The following is a 20,119-nucleotide window of genomic DNA, read 5'->3' as shown; positions in this document are numbered from 1 at the left end:
TGGCTTTTTAAACAGTTAAACAAGTGTGATTTATAGTTGTGTGCTTAGTCCCTCAGTCATGTCTGACTCTTTGCAACCTCATGGACTGTAGCCCGCCAGGCTCCTCTGTCCATGGGGATTCTCTAGGCAAGAATACTGGAGTGGGTTGCCATGCCCTCCTCCAGGGGACCTTCCCAACCCAGGGATCGAACCCACATCTCCTGCATTGCAGGCAGATCTTTACCGTCTGAGCCACCAGGGAAGCACAATTTATAGCTGTTGCCCCTCAATTCCCTCTTGTCCCTCAGGAACCTTGCAAACCTACCTAGTGTATTGCTCCCTTGATAGTTCACCCACAGGAAGCCCCACAAATAAAACTTTACATTCTGATTCAAAGACCCATTTAGCCACAGGTAATCCTAGAAACCAGGAACCTGGGGCTCAGACTGCATGTCCTAGTAAATAAGAGAAGGGAAGAGGGAAATTTGACAGTAGGTTTGTTGTCTACATTTTAAAAGATATTCAGGAACCTGTGAAAGAGTCTAGGTGAGATCACAAGACACCATTAGAGGGCTGCATCTGATAGCTTCTGGGGAGAAGTCAAGGCCTTTCCTGTCGGGCAGCAGGCCTAGGGGCTTCCTCATTTCCAGCCCTTCAGGAGAACAGTAACCAAAATAAGGGGCAGGGCGCTAGGGGTCAAGTCAGAGGCCAGGGGTCAGTCGGGGGCCAAGGGTGGGGGGTGGCGGTGGCAGGAGGCTTACAGACATTATCCACAGTTACAGAGCACCAGCCCGCAACAGTGTGCATAGCTGCCTCCTTTTTCACAAAGAATAACATTGTTTTAAAAGCGTGTTTGGAAAGGGGAGGGTCTTAGATTCTGTCTTTTTCTTCATTTGTTAAGAGACTGAATGGAAGGCACATTTCTTGAAATTGACTCCTTAGCACAGCAAAACCTCTACAGCTGGGAAGCAGTCATTTGTTCTGTTCTTTAAAGAGCTAAACTCAATCTTGCCCATATAAAATCAAGCGCTTAAAATTGTTGTACCAACATATGACGTTGTTTTCACAGAACCTTGTTTGGTGAGGGATTGCTGGGCACTGCAGTAGGGGGTGCTTGTGACTGTCAGCAGTTAACACTAGGGCAGTCTGCCTGTGGGTGACGAGGACCCTCCTCTATGCACTAGAGCGGGTGAGTTGTCATCTCTTGGGTAGTGTAGGCATTGCTCTTACTGGGACATCTGTACATTTTCTTCTAGCTACTTTACTTATTTTTAATTGAACTGTTCCTTCATTTAAATTACATTAGTAAATTTATGTCTCTTAAATAACATTTTTAAGTTACTCTAAAGGAAGGGTAACTTTTAGTTGTGTCTGGAGATGGCTGGATGGCATCACCGACTCGATGGACGTGGGTTTGGGTGATCTCCGGAAGCTGGTGATGGACAGGGAGGCCTGGCGTGCTGCAGTTCATGGGGTCGCAGAGTCGGACACTACTGAGCGACTGAACTGAACTGAACTGAACTAATGGTATAGGGCCTCCCTGGCGGCTCAGTGTGTGAGAATTCACCGGCCAGTGCAGGAGATGTGGGTTTGATCCCTGGGTCAGGAAGATCCCCTTGAGAAGGAAATGGCAACCCACTTCAGTATTCTGCCCAGGAAATCCCATGGACAGAGGAGCCCGGCGTCTGTAGTTCATGGGATTGCAACAGAGTCAGACACAATTTAATGACTAAACAACAACAACTACTAATGGTATAGGAACGTATTTGCACCTATAAATACAATTTCAGATCGGTTTTTTTGCATATACTTTGAGAAATACTCAATTGACTCAGATTGAACTGTTTACAGTTGCCATTTTCATAAGACAAGATAGTTTAATATCTGCAATTTTGCATGGTTCAGTAACCAATCTGCCAGCTCAATAGTTTAAAAAAAGTTTCACTCTGTTTATGCATTCATTTGTACAACAGAACCTTAAAATGCAAGGGAGCTCAGAAATGATGACCTGAACTGTACAGTGTTTAAAGGAAGACAAGAAAGTGGCTTTAACCAAGACAGTGCCAGCTGCTGGCATTTTGGCTTTGCCCTTGAACCTGGAGCTATGACTTCTCCCCTCCTTTGATGAGGCAGCCCCGGCTGAACCCACACGTCACTGAAATGAACCCTCGAGGAACAGTGTGGTTGTTAGTGTGGGCCTCCATTTCTGAGATCAGAGTGGACCTCTGAGTGAGCAAGGACATAAGTACACGGAGGCCCAGAACGTAGGCATCAGGGAAAGAGACTGAAGCAATCACTTGAAGTGTGTTTTATTTTGTGCCTTTGTGCTTGCACCTTAGAACATTTTTCAGATTGCTTGTCCTTGCTTCTTTTCCACCTGCTACATTTTAAAGACACCTCTAAGACATAACAGTGTTCAGAGGATTCGCTTTTTTTTTTTTTAATAATCTTAGAACTTTAGAAAGCAGGTTACCTACTTTGTGCAATGGTGTCTCATTTTTCTCTATGGCCCACATAAATGGAATTGTAGTATCCCAGGGCTGCGAGGTGCGTCGGGAAAGGCGAATTGCATCCATCCTCCACTGCAGACAGCACGGCACTCAGACATAGCCCTGCAGGGAGTAGAGAGAGACACCTCAGCCCTGTGCAGGGACAGCTGGAGGCCTCAAACCCGCTCTCCCAACACTGTCCAGGGAACTGTGACCGCTCAGCTTCTCTGTTAGAAAGAAACAAGGTTGAAGTGCGATTCTTCAAATAAATGCATGTCCTCCTATTTTCTTCCGAGGCCTCTGTGGTTTTCTTCGTGTTTCAGGCTTTGTTGGCCCTTTTGCTCCTCTTCTCTTACGTGTGATATTTCTTTGAACACATTGTTCCCTTCTCTTCTTTGGAAATCAGGACTCAGGTTAAATGTCTTCTCCTTTGAAAAGCATTCGCAAGTCATCTCAGGGATCGCTAATAATGACAATATTCTTTTCTCATAGTGTATTGTATGTCCCAGCGGCTGTCATGTTGTATTTTGTGTCTCTCACCCCCACCAGAACAGAGACCAGGTCTGATTTGCAGTGGCTCAGTAGCTAGTGTGGTGCCTGTTGTGTAAAGGACACTTGGAACATAATTGTTGAATGAATAAATCGTTCAGTCTTTAAGGCAAGAAGATAATAAGAAGGCCAAAAGTCTTAAGCTTTGTTTTTGTTCTTCTAAAGTTTTCCTTTTTTTTTTTTTTTTGTAAGTTTGGGGAAATGACACTTGGTGTGTATTCTTCAGTTTTCGTGGACACACTAATACTTATGAGAGACTTACATCTTTCTGTTTAAAAAAAAAAAAAAGTTGTAGAATCCATAGGTTTATTTCGTGCCTAGAATTCAGCTTTAGTGGTCATTTATTGCTGTCTGCTGTGGGCAGGATTGAGGTAAGATAAGCGTCACCTACAAGCCTGGCCTTTAGACACTGCTCTGTCTCGTCCTAAAGGCATTCTGTTTTGCTTTTGTTCTGTCTGCTTTAGTATCTCCACTAGACGCAGTGGAGATGTGACATATTTCATGTAATTTTTTTTTTCAGTATCCTTTGTTAAATGCCAGTGCAGTGTGAACCTCATTTTCTGTTGTGTACTCTTCTTGTAATCCAAGGAGAATGGAGAGAAGGCAGTTAAAGAACATATATGTAATTGATACAGCTTTACTTAAAAGGAGACTGTTTAATACTACCTTAATTTTCGTTTTTGTTTTTTCACTTTTCTGTAAATTATCCTGTGTTTCAGATCAGGAATGTTGGAGTCTGGTATTGACCGAATTATTTCTCAGGTTGTGGATCCAAAGATCAACCACACATTCAGACCTCAGGTGGAGAAAGCTGTGCACGAGTTTCTGGCCACGCTCAATCATAAGGAGGACACGAGTGGCAGCACAGCCCCTGATGATGAGAAACCAGACTCTTCCACCATCACACAAGGTGCTTTGCTTTCATTCTTGGCCAGTTCCGTTGCTTTTCTTCTTGTGCTGATTACCACGTTAGGGGTATTTAGTTTGTTAAAATATTTCTCTTTTTGGCCACTCTCATGAAATTGTAATTATTATTTTTTTTAATTTAAATTTATTTATTTTAATTGGAGGCTAATTACTTTACAATATTGCATTGGTTTTGCCATACATCAACATGAATCCGACGTGGGTGTACACGTGCTCCCCATCCTGAACCCCCCTCCCACCTCCCTCCCCATACCGTCCCTCTGGGTCATCCCAGTGCACCAGCCCCAAGCATCCAGTATCATGCATTGAACCTGGACTGGCAATTCGTTTCTTATATGATATTATACATGTTTCAATGCCATTCTCCCAAATCATCCCACCCTCTCCCTCTCCCACAGAGTCCAAAAGACTGTTCTATACATCTGTGTCTCTTTTGCTGTCTCCCATACAGGGTTATCATTACCACCTTTCTAAATTCCATATATGCGTTAGTATACTGTATTGGTGTTTTTCTTTCTGGCTGACTTCACTCTGTATAATAGGCTCCAGTTTCATCCACCTCATTAGAACTGATTCAAATGTATTCTTTTTAATGGCTGAGTAATACTCCATTGTGTATATGTACCACAGCTTTCTTATCCATTCATCTGTAGTTATTTTAATTATTACCCAGATTCTTAAACTGGCATAACAGTTCTTTTTTTTTTTTAAATAATAGTTATTTTAATAATGTAGTGAATGGGTGTATGTGTGTTTCAGTAGAGGCAATAATTACAATAATTAGAGAACATATTCTTTTTCTGGGAACTAGACTGTTCTCACATTTGCATAGTGCCTAAGATTCTGTATTACAGAGGTAGAGAATTGAGAGTGTGTTCAGTCTCAGCACCAGTACCTGAAATGTATGTGTGTATGTCACATAAAACTGACGGTGGCAGGTGGCCTTGAATCTACAGAGGGCTTTACCTTTTGCACAAATTTGTTCTAAAATATATCTTTCCCTCCAAGGTGTCCCTGCCCCCGGGCCCAGTGCAAACGTGGCCAGTGATGCCATGTCCATCTTGGAAACCATCACATCTCTCAACCAAGAAGCTAGTGCTGCCAGGGCTTCAACAGAGTCGTCGAATGCCAAGACCAGTGAGAGAATGTCCAAAAAAAACCCATCTCAGGCAAGCACTGACGCTAGTGCTGAGAAAGAGAGGACTTCAGAGGACACAGCTGATAAAGAAAAATCTACACCCGACTCTGTAGGGGAAGGGCAGGAAGCTGCCCCTCGGTCTGAAGAACTTAGTGATCCCCCTTGTCCAGCTGAAGAAATGAAAAATCACACAAGAGAAAGCACTAGTTCAGTTCTGCTCAATAAGGATGCTCAACAAGAAAGCAGTGACCAAAAAAGCAAATCAGCAGATAAAGGTGAAAAGAAGCCAGACAGCAATGAAAAGGCAGAAAGAAAGAAAGAGAAGAAGGAAAAGACTGAAAAGAAAACCGATCACTCAAAAAGGAGCGAAGATGTACAAAGAGTAAAAGATGAAAAACAAGCAAAGGATAAAGAAGTAGAATGTTCAAAACTTCCTTCGGAAAAAACCAATAGTAAAGCTAAAACCGGTGAAGGAACAAAAGAAGGTAAAAACTTGGAAAAGCCTACAGCAGTTTAAAGAACAAAGGGTGTCCGTTGAGGGCACATCAAACTTGCCTTCAAAGTTTTGTAAATATATTTGCTACTTGTGTTTTAAAATCCTGAAAACTCATATTCTCTTTGCTAAAAGATGAGCAGTAAGCATTTGTATATTTCCTTTCATTCTCATGTGCCAGTTGACAATGCAAATGAACAGAGACACTCTAAGCCTTATTATTTAACTCATAATTTATTCACATACATTATTCTAAGCCAATTAATTGTATATCCTGATCTTTAAAATATTAGTGAATATTTCAGTTACATAATATTTGCTTTTTGTATATCATTCACATCATGAATTATCAGTTTTATTAGTTTTATAGGCTAACCTTGCCTTTCTGTTTTCTGGAAACAGCTCTACCTTATTTGATATTGGTTACTAATGGTGAGAGATTATTTCTGAAGTTGAAGTTCTTTGAGCAGTTAAAGCAGAAAAATGTTAATGTAATTTAGGAATCGGGTGCTGTTTTTGTTCTTACCACAAGATGATTTGTTTTCTATGTTTCATTTTCTTGTAGATTTCTCTTTGATAGATTCTGATGTGGATGGACTTACAGACATCACAGTTAGCTCTGTCCACACCAGTGACCTTTCATCTTTTGAAGAAGACACTGAGGAGGAGGCTGTGATGTCTGAGAGCATGGAAGAAGGAGAGATTACATCAGATGGTAAAGCATTTTACTTAGTAAAGCCTCTGTGAAGCTTCCCGTTGAGCAGTATTTGTATGTTCAGATGGCTGTGTCGTGAAAGACAGTGTGGCGCCATGGCAGGAGCTTGGGACTTTTAGTTGGAAGATTTGTTTCTGAGTCCCAGCTCCAAGATTGTCTGTCTGAGTGAGCTTGGTAAGTTACTAAACCTCAACAGGCTTAGGTTCTCCATCTCTTACCTCCACTCCCTAGGATTGTCACAAGAGTTGGATGAGATCATGTTTGAACATGCCATATTTGGTAGTGTTTGGAGGGACACAGTCCACAAGACTGCCCTCACTTTATGGTTTCTTACAGCTCAGGGACACATTAAAATCAGCCAAGGGAAGAGGCAATAGGCTATATCGTCTGCCACCGGGAATGACATAGTCACCAGGAGTCATGAAGCTAGTGAGCACGGCACCATTTGAAACCCGCATCCGGGCTTCTAACTAATACCTTACGTTGCTCTTTAACATGTGATTAAATATTTGTTTATGATTTTTTGAAAAGTAAAAGATGTTGAACATTATTTGCAATTGCCTGCAGATAGCATCTGGTAAATTTGCCACTGACTCTTGGATTGAACCCACCTGCCAATGCAGGAGACATAAGAGACATGGGCTCAGTCCTTGGATCAGGAAGGTCCCCTGGAGGAGGGCATAGTAACCCACTCCAGTATTCTTGCCTGGAGAATCCCATGGACAGAGGAGCCTGGTGGGCTACAGTCCATGGGGTTGCACAGCGTTGGACATAACTGAAGCGACTTAACACATACTTGAATTAGGATATCTGTAGAGAAAATCATAGGCAAGAAAAAAGTAGGAAGTTTCAGTGCTGTAAATGTATTAATATTTTTCAGTTGCTCCCATTTTGCATCATTTTCTTAGTATCCATTTAAAAAACTGAATTAGCAGCCTCCAAAATGCAAGGGTAGCACTTCTCACTCTTCATAATTATGCTCATGAGGTCATTTCTGAGTACCGATGGAAGAAGAATGCTCTTATCCTGTGAACATTCCACTTTCTCTGACCAAACGGAAATCTTACTTCTAGATGCTTTATTGGGTCTTTTCAAGGTTTTTCCTGGACAGAGCTAGATTTTCTGTGTATGGGATCCAAAAGTAAGAAGACTGCTTTTATAAGAGTACTAAGCAATACTTAGTACCACTTCATTGCTTCTTGCTGTGTCATGGGGAACTTTTCTTCCTTCCCAGGGTAGAGGAGTTTTAGTATTTACTTGCTGTAGGTCCAATTATTGGTTCTTGCCTCTTCTATAAGCGAAAGATCATAAATGGTCATTAAAATCTCAAGTTTAAAGTGTGGCTTGAAGGGAATTTGTTCAGCTTAATACTGGTATAAGTATTCATGCCAAGTCTGTTGACATACAAATGAGGATTAACTATTTGTCCAGGAAACACAAGTGACTCTTAAGGTCTAATTTTTCTTTTTGATATGTGAGACGCTGGAAGAAAGAAACAGTACGTGAATCAGGAGGACGTCTTGGTGGTCCATTGTTTAAGACTCTGCGCTTCCTGTTCAGGGGGCATGAGTTTGATCCCTGCCCTGAGAAATTCTGCATACCATGTGGCATGGCCAAAGAAGCAAACAGAAGAAAATTTAAATAAATAAAGATATGAATTATAGCCTTTAAAATTTTCTGAATTTTCACATACTGATATTTCTCCTGTTGGACCTACAAATACCCTTAAACTACTTTGATATAGCTTTTGCCACTTGATGTTGATGTTAATTGCTGATTGACAGCAAAGCTCTTCTTTCTACTGACTTTCTTCCAGATGAAGAGAAGAACAAGCAAAACAAAACAAAAACTCAAACCAACGATCCCAGTGAAGGAAAAGCAAAAAATGTGCGGCATGCTTATGTTCACAAACCATATCTTTACTCAAAGTATTATAGTGATTCTGATGACGAACTTACTGTGGAACAACGGCGGCAGTCTATCGTAAGTCAGATTTGAGCTCTTGTTATGTTAACCTATTAAATCAGGTTGGCATAACTCGACTAGTCTGTTCACAGGCTACTGGTGAGCATTCGAAATGGTGACTTATAGGTTCCACCTTCAAGAACCTTGTCATTTAGGCAGAATAGATAAAAACATGATGGAGCTGTTCATATCATCATGATTGGTGAAAAACTGGTAACACCCTTGGTGTTTCATAGTATGGAAATGTTTGACCCGAGTATGGATCCAGCCATAAAGAGAGGTGGCATCAGCCGTTAACAGATTATTAAGAGGGAAGCACAGTCATCCACATATTTCCTTCATTTGATAGTACTTCTAAGATGTACCACTGAATTATTAACAGCTTTTTAGAGAAACTGCTACCTCATTGTATGTATATATCAGTTTTAATAAGTTAAAATACGAAAAGTTGTGAAACAAAGAATAAGGAAATACTACTCCATTAAAAATGATTTGAAGGAAGCGCACCAAAATGTTAATGGTGGCTTCTCTCTTAAGAGGTTAGTTGATCAGGAGTTAGGCTCATGCTTAGGGTATTTGATACTTTGAGGCTTTGAGTTCCGGGCAGGAAAGAGATGGTAGAGTAACACAATGACTGGATCCTCCCTGGTTTGAAATACAAATACAGGAAGTCCTACACCCAAACCCTGGGTCCTGAGAGTATAGCCAGCAAGTAACATTTATTGTAGGACCATCCTGTCACTTGAATCTGCATTTCAGCTTTCTTTGAGAAAATCAGATAATTATAAAGACCTACCTCTACACTTGATTTTCATAGATATTTTTATAGGTAGCCTTTTAATTGGAATAACAGTTTTATTAAACCACCATTTCCCCAAATGATACCTTTAAATTGATGGCATTCTGAAAGTTAGTAAGGGAGAAATGTCACCTTCTGTCTCTTTTGAAACACATGCGCACACATAGATGTGTTTATAGTGGTATGTATGCACTTTTACAGAGCCCATTAATTTGTAAGAACATCTGAAGGGCAAGCATATTTTATTTCAGGGTGTTTTTGCTCTTACTTGAGAATCTGTCAGCATAATTGTGAATATTTTGTGGTTTTAGGCTAAAGAAAAAGAAGAGAGACTTTTAAGAAGGCAAATTAATAGAGAAAAACTTGAAGAGAAACGAAAACAGAAAGCAGAAAAGACAAAGTATTCAAAAGCTAAGACTCAAGGTATAAGAGATCTTAACTTTCAATATTTTAAACTATGTACTTACCCCATTGACTTCTAGATATCAAGACAGCTTATGAGATATGATTATAAAATAAAGTGATAAAAATTGTATCTGAGATTTTTAAAACTATATATTTTAAGATGTTTAAGATTTCCTTTTTAATCTGATGTCTTTAGTCACTTGTTTATTATATTTCTATATCTAAGTTAAACATTCTATCACATACCAGATTACACAACTCACATAATAGCAGTTTATTTCCCAGTGATTATGGAATGAGTTATCACTGGAAAATTTATTGTTAACCTGTGAGTCCTCAAGCCTTGCAGTGATATTAATGGAATTCATCTATACTTACATTAACTAAAATGTCAAACATTTATCTGGAATATTTCACTGGACAAAACTGAACTTCCTCTGGACACTCATCTTGTTTGATGTAAAATACACACATGTACATGTATGAGCACTTAAAAAATATAAGACTTCTCCATCTACATAAAATGTTTTTATTCCAATACAACTTAAGAGATATTGAAGCTATTTTTTATTTTTACAGTGATTAGAAAATCTTAATGAAGAATAAAGATTACACTTGTTTATAAAACTGTGTTCTGAAACATAGTTTGTTGATTGCTTCTTCCCCAGGCAAAGGTAATGTAGACTTAGAAGAATCATCAACAAAAGGTTTGGAACCCAAAGCCCCCCGAATTAAAGAAGTCCTTAAAGAACGGAAGGTTTTAGAGAAAAAGGTAGCCTTAAGCAAAAAAAGGAAAAAGGATTCCAGGTACGTATTATTTGGCCACATTCACATTATAGTATTCTCTCGACAAGCTTCCAGAAGAGAGGCATTGAAAATGACAGGAAAGAGTCAGACCTTGAATGTATATATTGTTCCATGTTTATGAAATAACATGGAATAGGTTTTTCTTTTCAGTATCATAATTCATTGTATTAATAGCTATGATATTTCAAAACAGCGTGTACTAATCTTTTGTGGGGGTGGGGGCAGACTTTATTTGATAATCCGATGGAACCACTGGACTCTCTGCCCAGAGAAATGCACGCGTGCATAAGCACAGAGTTGTCCGTAGACTCTCAGAGAGTGTGTAGACCCTCTGGAAGCACGCGGGAGCCAGTCCCCTTCTGGACATTCAGTTACCTCTTGCTGACGGCACTGCCTCCATTCTCTAGTCTTTCCACACACTTCACTAGTATCTCAGGCTTCTCCCCGTAAACCAGCGTTCCAAGCCAGACCTTGTTTTTAGCACCTCATGATCACGGTTAATTCCGTAAGAATTACACAGCTGAAGAGCCTGAGGGTTGCTGTGTAGGCGTGGGCTATAGCATTATTGGGCTACCAACAACATGCAGTTCTGTAAGATTATCTTAGACTTGAAGGTAACTAAATCAGTGATTTTAGCTGAACCAATAATCTGCAGAACTTAGAGGAGGTGGCTCTCATTTTTCTTACAGACTTTAGCCTTCTTGATCTGAATAAATAGAACTACTCTGTTTATTCAGAAGATAAGACTTTCAAAATGAAATTGTAGCCTATGTCATATTCATCTTCAAGCGACAAATCACAAATTTTTGTTTCAGGAATACTTTCCTGTAGGACCAAGAGTGGTCCACTTCACATTTGGGGTTTAGCTCTTCACTGTCAACCAAGAATAGGATTTAATTTGAAGTACACAAGTCTCTAAGTACAAATTAAGTGTTTTGTAGTAAAGAAAAGCTGAGCTTTTTTAAAAATCTTCCTGAGAAATTTAAATCACATTTTTTGGTCCAAAGTTCTTATTTTACATTTTGCCCCACCTAGGAACATTGATGAGAATTCTAAAAAGAAACAGCAATCTGAAGAAGATTCCAGAGAAACACTCAAAACAAGTGAGGTATGTCTTAATTAGTAAAACCCCACTTCAAATGCTCTTCTGTTAAGCCATTCAGTTATTTGTAGTAAACAAATGCAGTCTGATTTTTTTTATTTTCTACCTTGAATAAAGTCTTTTACATTCAACATTCCAGCACTGCCATCCTATTATGGTCTAAATTCTTCATTTTGGCAAGTTGATTCTTGTGATCTTTTATCTGGATAATAGTTACTTTTCTTCTCCTTTCTCTTACCCCAACTCGCCCACCTCTTGTTTCTTAAATTGATGATAATAAAATAGCCAGGAATAATAATGAAAAAGAGGAAAAAGCTAAAATCCCTCCACTAACAAATTATCATTGTTTTCCATTTCTCACCCACATATGTTCATAATTTTGTAGAGCAAATGTAATCTTGCATAGTGTTTTTAACATCCCCCCATACTCAGTTCACACTGTAACTTCCTAATTAATATATTCTGATGATTATATAGCTTACATTGAATGAATATACTGTAATTTAAGCATTTCCTTATAGTTGAACACTTAGACTGTTTTTTAAGATGTGATCATTTTAAATAGTAAAAGTAGGTAGATAAAAATACCCTCAAAATGTTCAGTAAGTACATTTCTTCTCCTTTTTACTTGTGATAAACTTCTGTTTTCACTGGGTTTTAATCTTTCTATATGCTTTCATATTTATAATTCTATAGCTGAACTATTGAATATCTTAACACTTCTAAAGAAAGCAGTAATTATTTAGTAAGTATTTATTCATAGCCAGTAAACATTCTTGATGTCTTTATATAGATATTAGAGTCATTTAGTATATTCTGATATCCTAATGTCATATTATTAATATTTAATGAGAAATTCCTGTGGAAAATGATCTCGTAAGATTGTATTCACATTAATTCGTTAGAACTTATTGTAAAATTAGGTTGATGGCATCCCTGTTAGTTCTTAATTTGTGGAGTTTAATTTCAAAGTATTTTTTTAAGATCTTACTATGTCCCAGTCCCTATAGTAATAGTGTTTTAATCTTCATGTTAAAGTATAAAAAAGGTGCAGTGATAACCTGACCCAGAGACACAATTCAGCCCATTGTTTGAATAAGAATAATTATAGCTAGTTCATGAGTCCTTATTATAATAAGTGTCATTGGTCATTAACATTAGTCCAGTCAGTGCCAGACTGTGGATCAGGAGGAAGGTTTGGCTGCTTTGGTCTATTGGTATCTTCCCTTGGGTATGAACATATACATCTGATGTATATGATATGATTACTTTAGTTACCATGAGTTTCTCTGTGCATTTGAAGCTTCCTAAATAAACTGACTTACAGGTAACCTAAATTCATGAAGTTCTTATAGATAATTTGCATTTCTAAATTAAAATGTAAGAAAACTTTATTTCATTGTAAAATTTTTAATTGCCTTCATTGGGTATTAAGCCTTTGGACTGAAAAGAACTAATGTTATTCTTTCAGCTTCTATTTATTAGTGACCACTGGGCTTTATTGGGCTTTAGCAATTTAATGTCTGAGAATGCCTCCAAATGCTTGGACATATCTCAGGAGAAAGAACTACTTTCTATAAAGATGCTGCTATATAGTGGGAAGAGTATTAGACCTGGAATGAAATTATCTGAACTCGTTGCTAGGTGTCACATTATTGAACCATCCTGAGTTTCAGGTTCCTGATGCATAGAAATAAGTTAATAATACCTATGAGCTGCTGGCAGAGGTGAAACAAGAAAGGTGTAGCATGTGGTAAAGAATTCACCTGCCAATGCAGGAGATGCAGGTTCGATCCCTGGGTCAGGAAGATTGCCTGGAGAAGGAAATGGCACACCACTCCAGTATTCTTGCCTGAGAAATCCCGTGGATGGGGGAGCCTGGCAGGCTACAGTCAGTGGGGTCACAAAGAGTTGCATGGCTTAGGAACTTAAACAACAACAGCAAGCGTGTTACAACTTTCAGCATACTAAATGCACCCAAATTTTAGAATTGAATATAAAAACTAATCTTAGTAGGTCTCATATTTTAACTTTTATTTTCTTACAGCATTGTGAAAAGGAAAAAGCATCTTCTTCAAAGGATCTGAAGCATGTTCATGCAAAGAGTGAACCAAGTAAACCTGCTCGGAGACTCTCAGAGTCTTTGCATCCAGCTGATGAAAACAAAAACGAGTCCAAAATAGAAAGGGAACACAAAAGACGGACTTCTACCCCTGTTGTGGTGGAAGGGGTGCAGGAAGAGACTGACACAAGGGATGGAAAAAGGCCAGTGGAACGCTCAGAAAGTGGCACAGAAGAAGCCCAGAAACAGAAGAGCACGCTTAAAAACGAAAAGCATCTAAAGAAAGATGATTCTGAAACACCACATTTAAAAAGCCTGCCTAAGAAAGAGGTGAAATCCTCCAAGGAGAAGCCTGAGAAAGAGAAAACTCTGCCAGAAGACAAACCGTCTACAAAACATAAGTACAGAGGTGATGGTGTGCATAAGGCAGGGGATGAGCCCGAGCTTCACTCTCCCGAGAAGGGCTCGAAAGATGAGAATACACAGAAGGCAAGTCAGCAGCCAAAACTCTCATCAGATGACAAAGCTGAGCGAAGAAGCAAACACCGGAATGAAAGGAAATTGTCAGTTTTGGGTAAAGATGGCAAACCAGTTTCTGAGTATATTATAAAAAGTGACGAGAATGTTCGTAAAGAAAATAAGAAAGAGAGACACGGGTCAGCCGACAAAACCAAGGCAGAGCACAAATCAAGAAGATCAAGTGATTCTAAAATTCAGAAGGACTCTTTGAGCTCCAGGCAACATGGAAGCACAGTACAGAGAAGAAGCGAAAGTTACTCCGAGGATAAATGTGATAATGACTTGACTAATGCAGATAGTAATTCAAAACCAGAAGAGGCGGTTCACAAGGAGAGGCGAAGAACCAAGAGCTTGTTGGAAGAGAAACTTGGGTTGAAGTCTAAGTCCAGAAGCCAAGGCAAACAGTTGAAAGCATCTGAAACAGAATCACAAGAAAATACCACAAAACTGGCGACCACTCCAAAACCAGAGAAGGAGAAGAACACTGAAGAAGGTGAGCCAGAGAGACAGCGGAAGTCCAGAGTTGAAGACAGACCTTCTGAGGAAAGCGGTGTGGAACCCACGTCAGAGAGTGTGGCCCCTTCAGCACATAGCATGCAGAGAGAGTCTAGTCACAGAGCGAAGTTGCTGCTAGCAAAGGAGAGGTGCAAGGGTGAGAAAGAGTCAAGCTCCACCAGACTCGAGAGAAAGTTGTCAGATGGGCACAAAAGCAGGAGCTTAAAGCACAGTAGTAAGGACGTGAAAAAGAAGGAAGACAACAAAACAGAGGACAAGGATGGAAAAGAAGTCGACGGCAGTCATGAGAAGCCCAGAGGAAGTAGTTCAGTCGTAGAAAAGAAATTAACTAGAAGGTTGTGTGAAAATCGAAGGGGCAGCGTATCCCAAGAAATAGCTAAAGGAGAAGAAAAACCGGCAGCAAACCCTTCAGGTGCTCCCAGTAGTTCCTCCCTTCAGAGACCCAAAAAAAGTTGTGATCCTGCCCTGATGCCCGAACAAGAGCCAATGGACATTGATCCCAAGCCAGCCGTGGAAAATGCAGCGGAAGTCCGCAAAACCCAAGACGGCAGCAGTAGCTCTCAGCAAGAACTTGACTCAGAAAATGTTATGAAACAAAAAACTGCCACTGCAGTCCTAAAGGAGGAGTTACAGGCTCCCATGGGAGAGTCAAAAACAGCATCTCTGGCCTGTAAATCAGGGCGTGGAACAGGAGCTGTTGGTAATTCCGAAAAGCACGCCGACCATAGAAGCACCCTGACCAAGAAAATGCATCTCCAAAGCTCTGTGTCCAAACCTAACTCTGGGGAGAAGGAGTCCGCTCAACAAGAAACTCACGAAATGAATGTAGACTCCGAAACGAGTCACTGTTTGTTACCCCATGCCCCATCAGAAAGTGACGGGGCACAGAAGAATTTGAAAACCATCACCAGGCCCACCGAAGAACGCCTTGCTGCAGAAGACCCCACTCTTAAACATTCCACAAAGGTAGATCCCGCCCCGTCCTTAGGCTCCATGACTGCTGGGCCTCAGAAACAGTCTCATGATTCAGGGGTGCCTCCGTTAGTTGACAGAGGAAGTGGGTCAGAAGGTGCCACCACCAGCACCTCGCTCGTCCACCACTCTGAAAGCCCTAAGCAAAGCTGTACTCTTGAGGAACCAGAAGTCCCTAGGACAGGTGGCAGCAGAAAAGGCGATGCTGTTTCCACAGTGGGCGTGCCAGCAGAAGCCAGCTTGGAGAGCAGAAGGCGCCCTCCAGAAGCGGCACAGGCCTTCGCGCTGTGCCACAGATCAGGGGAGGCACACACGCCTGTTGGCAGTGAGGCAGCGGACAGGACAGTGGACAGTGAAAACGCTGACAAGGAAGGTGGCTCGATGGATGTGGATGGGAAAGGGAGTAACTCAAGTTCGAAGCAGACACTTAGGGCTTCTGTAGAAAATGGCCACAAGGCTGGTGTTGCTGTTGATCAGGTGGTAGGCATGAGTACAGAAACAGATACTGTTGGACTTAAGTGGAGCAGAGGCCCAGGTGAAGTCGAAAGCACACCAGCTGATGCTGACAGAAGGCGTGGACCCAGTGAGGTGGACACCAGTGCTGAGAGCAGTGCCGTGCCCTCTGTTCTACATCAGAGGAGCGGGGAAGCTGAGATGCCGACAGCCAGGCCTAGTAGAGGAGAAAAGGCTTCCATCGCCAGCAGCACTGAGGGGAAGGACAGCGGTGTTCCCCTAAACCCAGTGAGGGCCGGGACTGCCACAACCACATCTGCAGAGACGGTGGAGGGTGGGGTGGCCGTGCCTTGCACAAGCATCGAGGCGGACGAAGGCCTCACGACGGGCACCTGCTCCGAAAACCACCCTCTTCACGTCGGGGCGGAAGCGAAAGAAGGCACCGTCTTTGCCGCAGCTGAGGAAGGTGGGGGTGTCGTAACAGAAGGATTTGCAGAAAGTGAAACGTTCCTCACAAGCACCAAAGAAGGAGAAAGTGGGGAATGCGCCATAGCCGAGCCTGAAGAAAGAGCAGCCGAACCCGCGACAGCCCCTGCGGGGACCACCGAGGCTGACGCCAGGAGCGCAGCGACCGAGGAGAAGGACGACGCTGTGACCAGCGCAGGTTCCGAGGGCAAATGCGATGGGTCTTCAGGTGGGGACTCGGACCTCATGGAAGGAACAATCAGGTTTATCAGTGAGGTTGAGAGTGACGGAGCAGTAACAAGTGCGGGGATGGACATCAGGGAGGGGTCCCTAAGCAACGAAGAGTTGGATGGATTCCGGAGAAGCCCGCCGAGAGCAGGTCCCAAGAAGGAAAGCGAGGGGACGGTGACGTGCACAGGGGCAGGGGCCAGAAGAGACAGCAACGTCCTGTGCTCCGCAGCTGGCGTGGGGCCTCAGGAGGAGCGCAGGGTGACGGGGGTCCCCGGGGGCCCCATAGATACCCCCACACCCACGGCAGCCAGCGCCGCCCAGGAGGAAAGCGGTTCTGTGATGGACGGCCCGGAGGGCGAAAGTGCTGTCACCAGCACGGGCATAACCGAGGAGGACGGGGAGGGCCTGGCGAGCTGCACAGGTTCGGAGGAGAGCGGTGAAGGCTTTGCCCTGAGTTCCGAATCCGAAGAAAACGAAGAGAGTGCCATGGACAGTACGGTAGCCAAAGACCCCACTGATGCACCAGTGGTGGCCCCCGGCCCCTGTGACGATGAGGGCGTGGTGACCAGCACGGGTGCCAAGGAGGACGAGGACGAAGGGGAGGGCGTGGTGACCAGCACGGGCCGGGGGAACGAGGTTGGGCACGCGTCCACGTGCACAGGGATGGAGGAGGAGAGCGAAGGGGTGTCGGTCTGCGAGAGTGCAGGAGGAGACGCTCAGCTCGGCCCTGCGGCGGGGCGTGTGGACGCCGAGGTAGGTGGCACCGTTCCGCATGCGTACGAGAGTACCGTGGACAGCGTGAGCGGCGCCGAGAAGGACACTAAAGACGCGGAGATCTGCTCCAGCGCCAAAGGGGTCGTGGAGAGCAGCGTGAGCAGCGGGGCTGCAGGGGAGGGCATGGCGGCTCCCGCTCCCGAGGGTCGCCAGGGGCCCATGACCAGCGCAGCTTCAGACTGCAGGGACGGTGAGCTCAGCAGAAAGGAAAAAGCTGACGACACCACGCCCTCCACCGGCCTGGTGGGGGACAGTTACGAGGGCCTCGTGTCCGCTGCTGTCCCAGAACATGAGCCTCCTCACACGTCACCGAGCGAAAAAGATGAGGGTGTCATCACCTCCGTGGAAAACGAAGACTGTGACGGCCCTGCAGCTGGCACGGCCACTAACAGTGTCGCCAAGCAGGCTGGTGTGGCTGGGGGTTCAGGTGAAGGGAAGGGCTCGGTGATCTCCACCAGCACAACAGATGATCTCACCCCACAGCTCAACACCGTGGTAGACATGAGGGCGGGTCATTCAAGCGCCTCTAGACCTGAAGAGAGCACAGAAGGCCCCAGAGTGAACATGGAGGAGTTCGAGGCCCCCATGCCCAGCGCAGCATCGGGTGACGGGAGCCAACTCACGGCTGCGAGAAACGAGGAGAAAGACGAGTGTGCCATGATTTCCACGAGCATCAGGGAGGAGTTCGAAGTGCCCATTTCCAGCGCCACAGCCCTCCATGGTGCCCAGAGTCCGCAGCCGGTGGCAGCCATGGAAGGCAGAGCCGAAGGGCTGGCCCTGGTGAGCGCCGATGACTTCGAGGGGCCCACGCCCAGCGCACCCGCACAAGCCGAGAGCCCCCTCGCCTCAACCAGCAAGGAGGAGAAGGACGAATGTGCGCTCATTTCCACCAGCATCGCGGAAGATTGCGAAGCCTCTGTGTGTGGTGTGGCTAGGGAAAGGGAGCGTGAGCAACCCGTCCTGGAAGAGAAGGATGGCAGCGCCATCATCTCCACAAGCTCAGGAGAGGACTGCGAGGGCCCTGTGTCCAGTGCTGTCGCTCGAGGGGACGCCCAGGCCTCGGTCACGCTGGTCGAAGAGGCGAGCGATGCGGCCATGATTTCCACCAGCACCTCGGAAGGCTGTGAGGCGGTCATGGCGGACGCCGTCCCGCAGGAGGAGGAGCTGCCTGCGGGCACGGGCACAGAGGACGTGAGCGATGCCGCTATCATCTCCACCAGCACGGCTGAATGCCTGCTGGCCCCCGCTGGTCTCAACAGGCATGAAGGGGTTCGTCTGAGTGCAGGCAGCCCCAAAGGAAAGGATGCCCCATCAGCCATGAAGATGAGCAAGCTTGAGGCCCCTCTGTCCAGCCTAATGGCCAAGGACAAGTGTCAGTGTTCTGGGCCCTCCACAGGAGGTAAAGAAGTGGGCTCCGTGGTGGCAGGGGGCACCGGGGAAGGGCATGACCAGGCGTCAGTCAGTATGCTTTCTGCGAGTGTTGGGATTGTGGCAGAGAGCGAGAGGCTTGGCAAGGACTGTGCAGACAGAGTTCAGAGAGAAGATGCAAGGCCCGAGGCAGGGACATCAGGGGGCAGCACGCCAGCGAGGTGTCCAGCAGGGGGGAGCAGGGACTCGCCTGTCCACCTGCAGGGACCAGAGCAGGGGCCCGAGGGCACCTCCGTCAGTGTGCGCTGTTTGACAGCAGTCAATCCTGGTGCTAAAACAGCTGATGACCAGCAGGGGCCTGAGGGGCGCTTGAAAACCACCACCCCTGAGTGTATTAATGGCCAGGAGTCAGAAACGGCTCCTTCCCACACAGCATCCCTTCCCACCGCCTACAATGTAGCGCTCTCAGCTCCTAAACAGGAGCAGAACTTGACTAGCAGGAGTGACCGCCGTGGCCAGTGCACTGTCCCAGCATCCACTGAGGAAACAGGAGACGATAACAGCGTGACCAAATCCTGCCAGCAAGAAGGTCTTCAAGTCACTATTTCTTCTGAAGAAAATTTGTGTGATCGAGGTGAGACTCTTAAGTGCAAATTTTCATGTTTTATAAAGATAATTGTATGTAGAGGACATTTAAGATGGTTTTGGTTATGGAAGTAAAGTTGCTCAGTCGTGTCCTATTCTTTGCAACCTCATGGACTGTAGCCTACCAGGCTCCTCCATCCATGGGATTTTCCAGACAAGAACACTGGAGTGGAGTGCCATTTGCATCTCCAGGAGATCTTCCTGACCCAGAGATTGAACCCAGGTCTCCCGCACTGTAGGCAGACACTTTACCGTCTGAGCCACCAGGGAGGTTTTGATTCTAGAATATAGCAAAATCACTGTCATCCAACTTGAGAGCCAGGCTTCTCTGAAATTCGGTTAGTCTTAGACCCACTTCTCATGTGTGACGTGGGCAGTTAGGAGGCTGCCAGCTGTCTCATCGGCTGGACAAGTGTTGTCCGCAGGACTGTTGCAAGTTACTAAACATCTTTGGCCTTCAGGCTTCTTAGCAATCAAAATGAAGGCACCTTACAGCAGTGTATGAGATGAGCATCTTTTTTTTAATCACCCTCATTTTACAAATGAAAGTTCAAAGAGTTTAAATAACTTGCACTGTACTCGGATGCCTCTTAGGAAAAAAAAAAAATCACATCTGAGCCTCAGCTTTCTGTTGTGTGCGAAGGGGACAATAGCTCAAAACAAGCCCCGTTCCAGTCCTCATGTGACTTATTACAGATTCCAGGTATGTGTCAGTTCAGTCTAGCTGGCTGCTTCTCATCGAGGAA

General features: G+C 44.2%; 1 protein-coding gene across 1 annotated transcript in view; it reads left to right on the top strand.

Annotated features, from left to right (window-relative positions):
* Positions 1 to 20,119, top strand: part of BOD1L1 (biorientation of chromosomes in cell division 1 like 1) — a 55,302-nt gene that overhangs the window by 7,394 nt on the left and 27,789 nt on the right. Inside the window, exons 3-10 of the mRNA XM_069593266.1 lie at positions 3,737 to 3,927; positions 4,953 to 5,567; positions 6,141 to 6,290; positions 8,107 to 8,273; positions 9,366 to 9,477; positions 10,128 to 10,266; positions 11,302 to 11,374; positions 13,416 to 19,362. Of these exons, the coding sequence (XP_069449367.1) occupies positions 3,737 to 3,927; positions 4,953 to 5,567; positions 6,141 to 6,290; positions 8,107 to 8,273; positions 9,366 to 9,477; positions 10,128 to 10,266; positions 11,302 to 11,374; positions 13,416 to 19,362 (7,394 nt within the window). The remainder of the gene's footprint in view (positions 1 to 3,736; positions 3,928 to 4,952; positions 5,568 to 6,140; positions 6,291 to 8,106; positions 8,274 to 9,365; positions 9,478 to 10,127; positions 10,267 to 11,301; positions 11,375 to 13,415; positions 19,363 to 20,119) is intronic.

The sequence above is a fragment of the Ovis canadensis genome, chromosome 6 (assembly GCF_042477335.2).
Source record: "Ovis canadensis isolate MfBH-ARS-UI-01 breed Bighorn chromosome 6, ARS-UI_OviCan_v2, whole genome shotgun sequence".
Classification (NCBI taxonomy): Eukaryota; Metazoa; Chordata; class Mammalia; order Artiodactyla; family Bovidae; genus Ovis; species Ovis canadensis.
The sequence above is the reverse complement of the archived record's forward strand: the minus strand, read 5'-3'. Positions and strand labels throughout refer to the sequence as shown.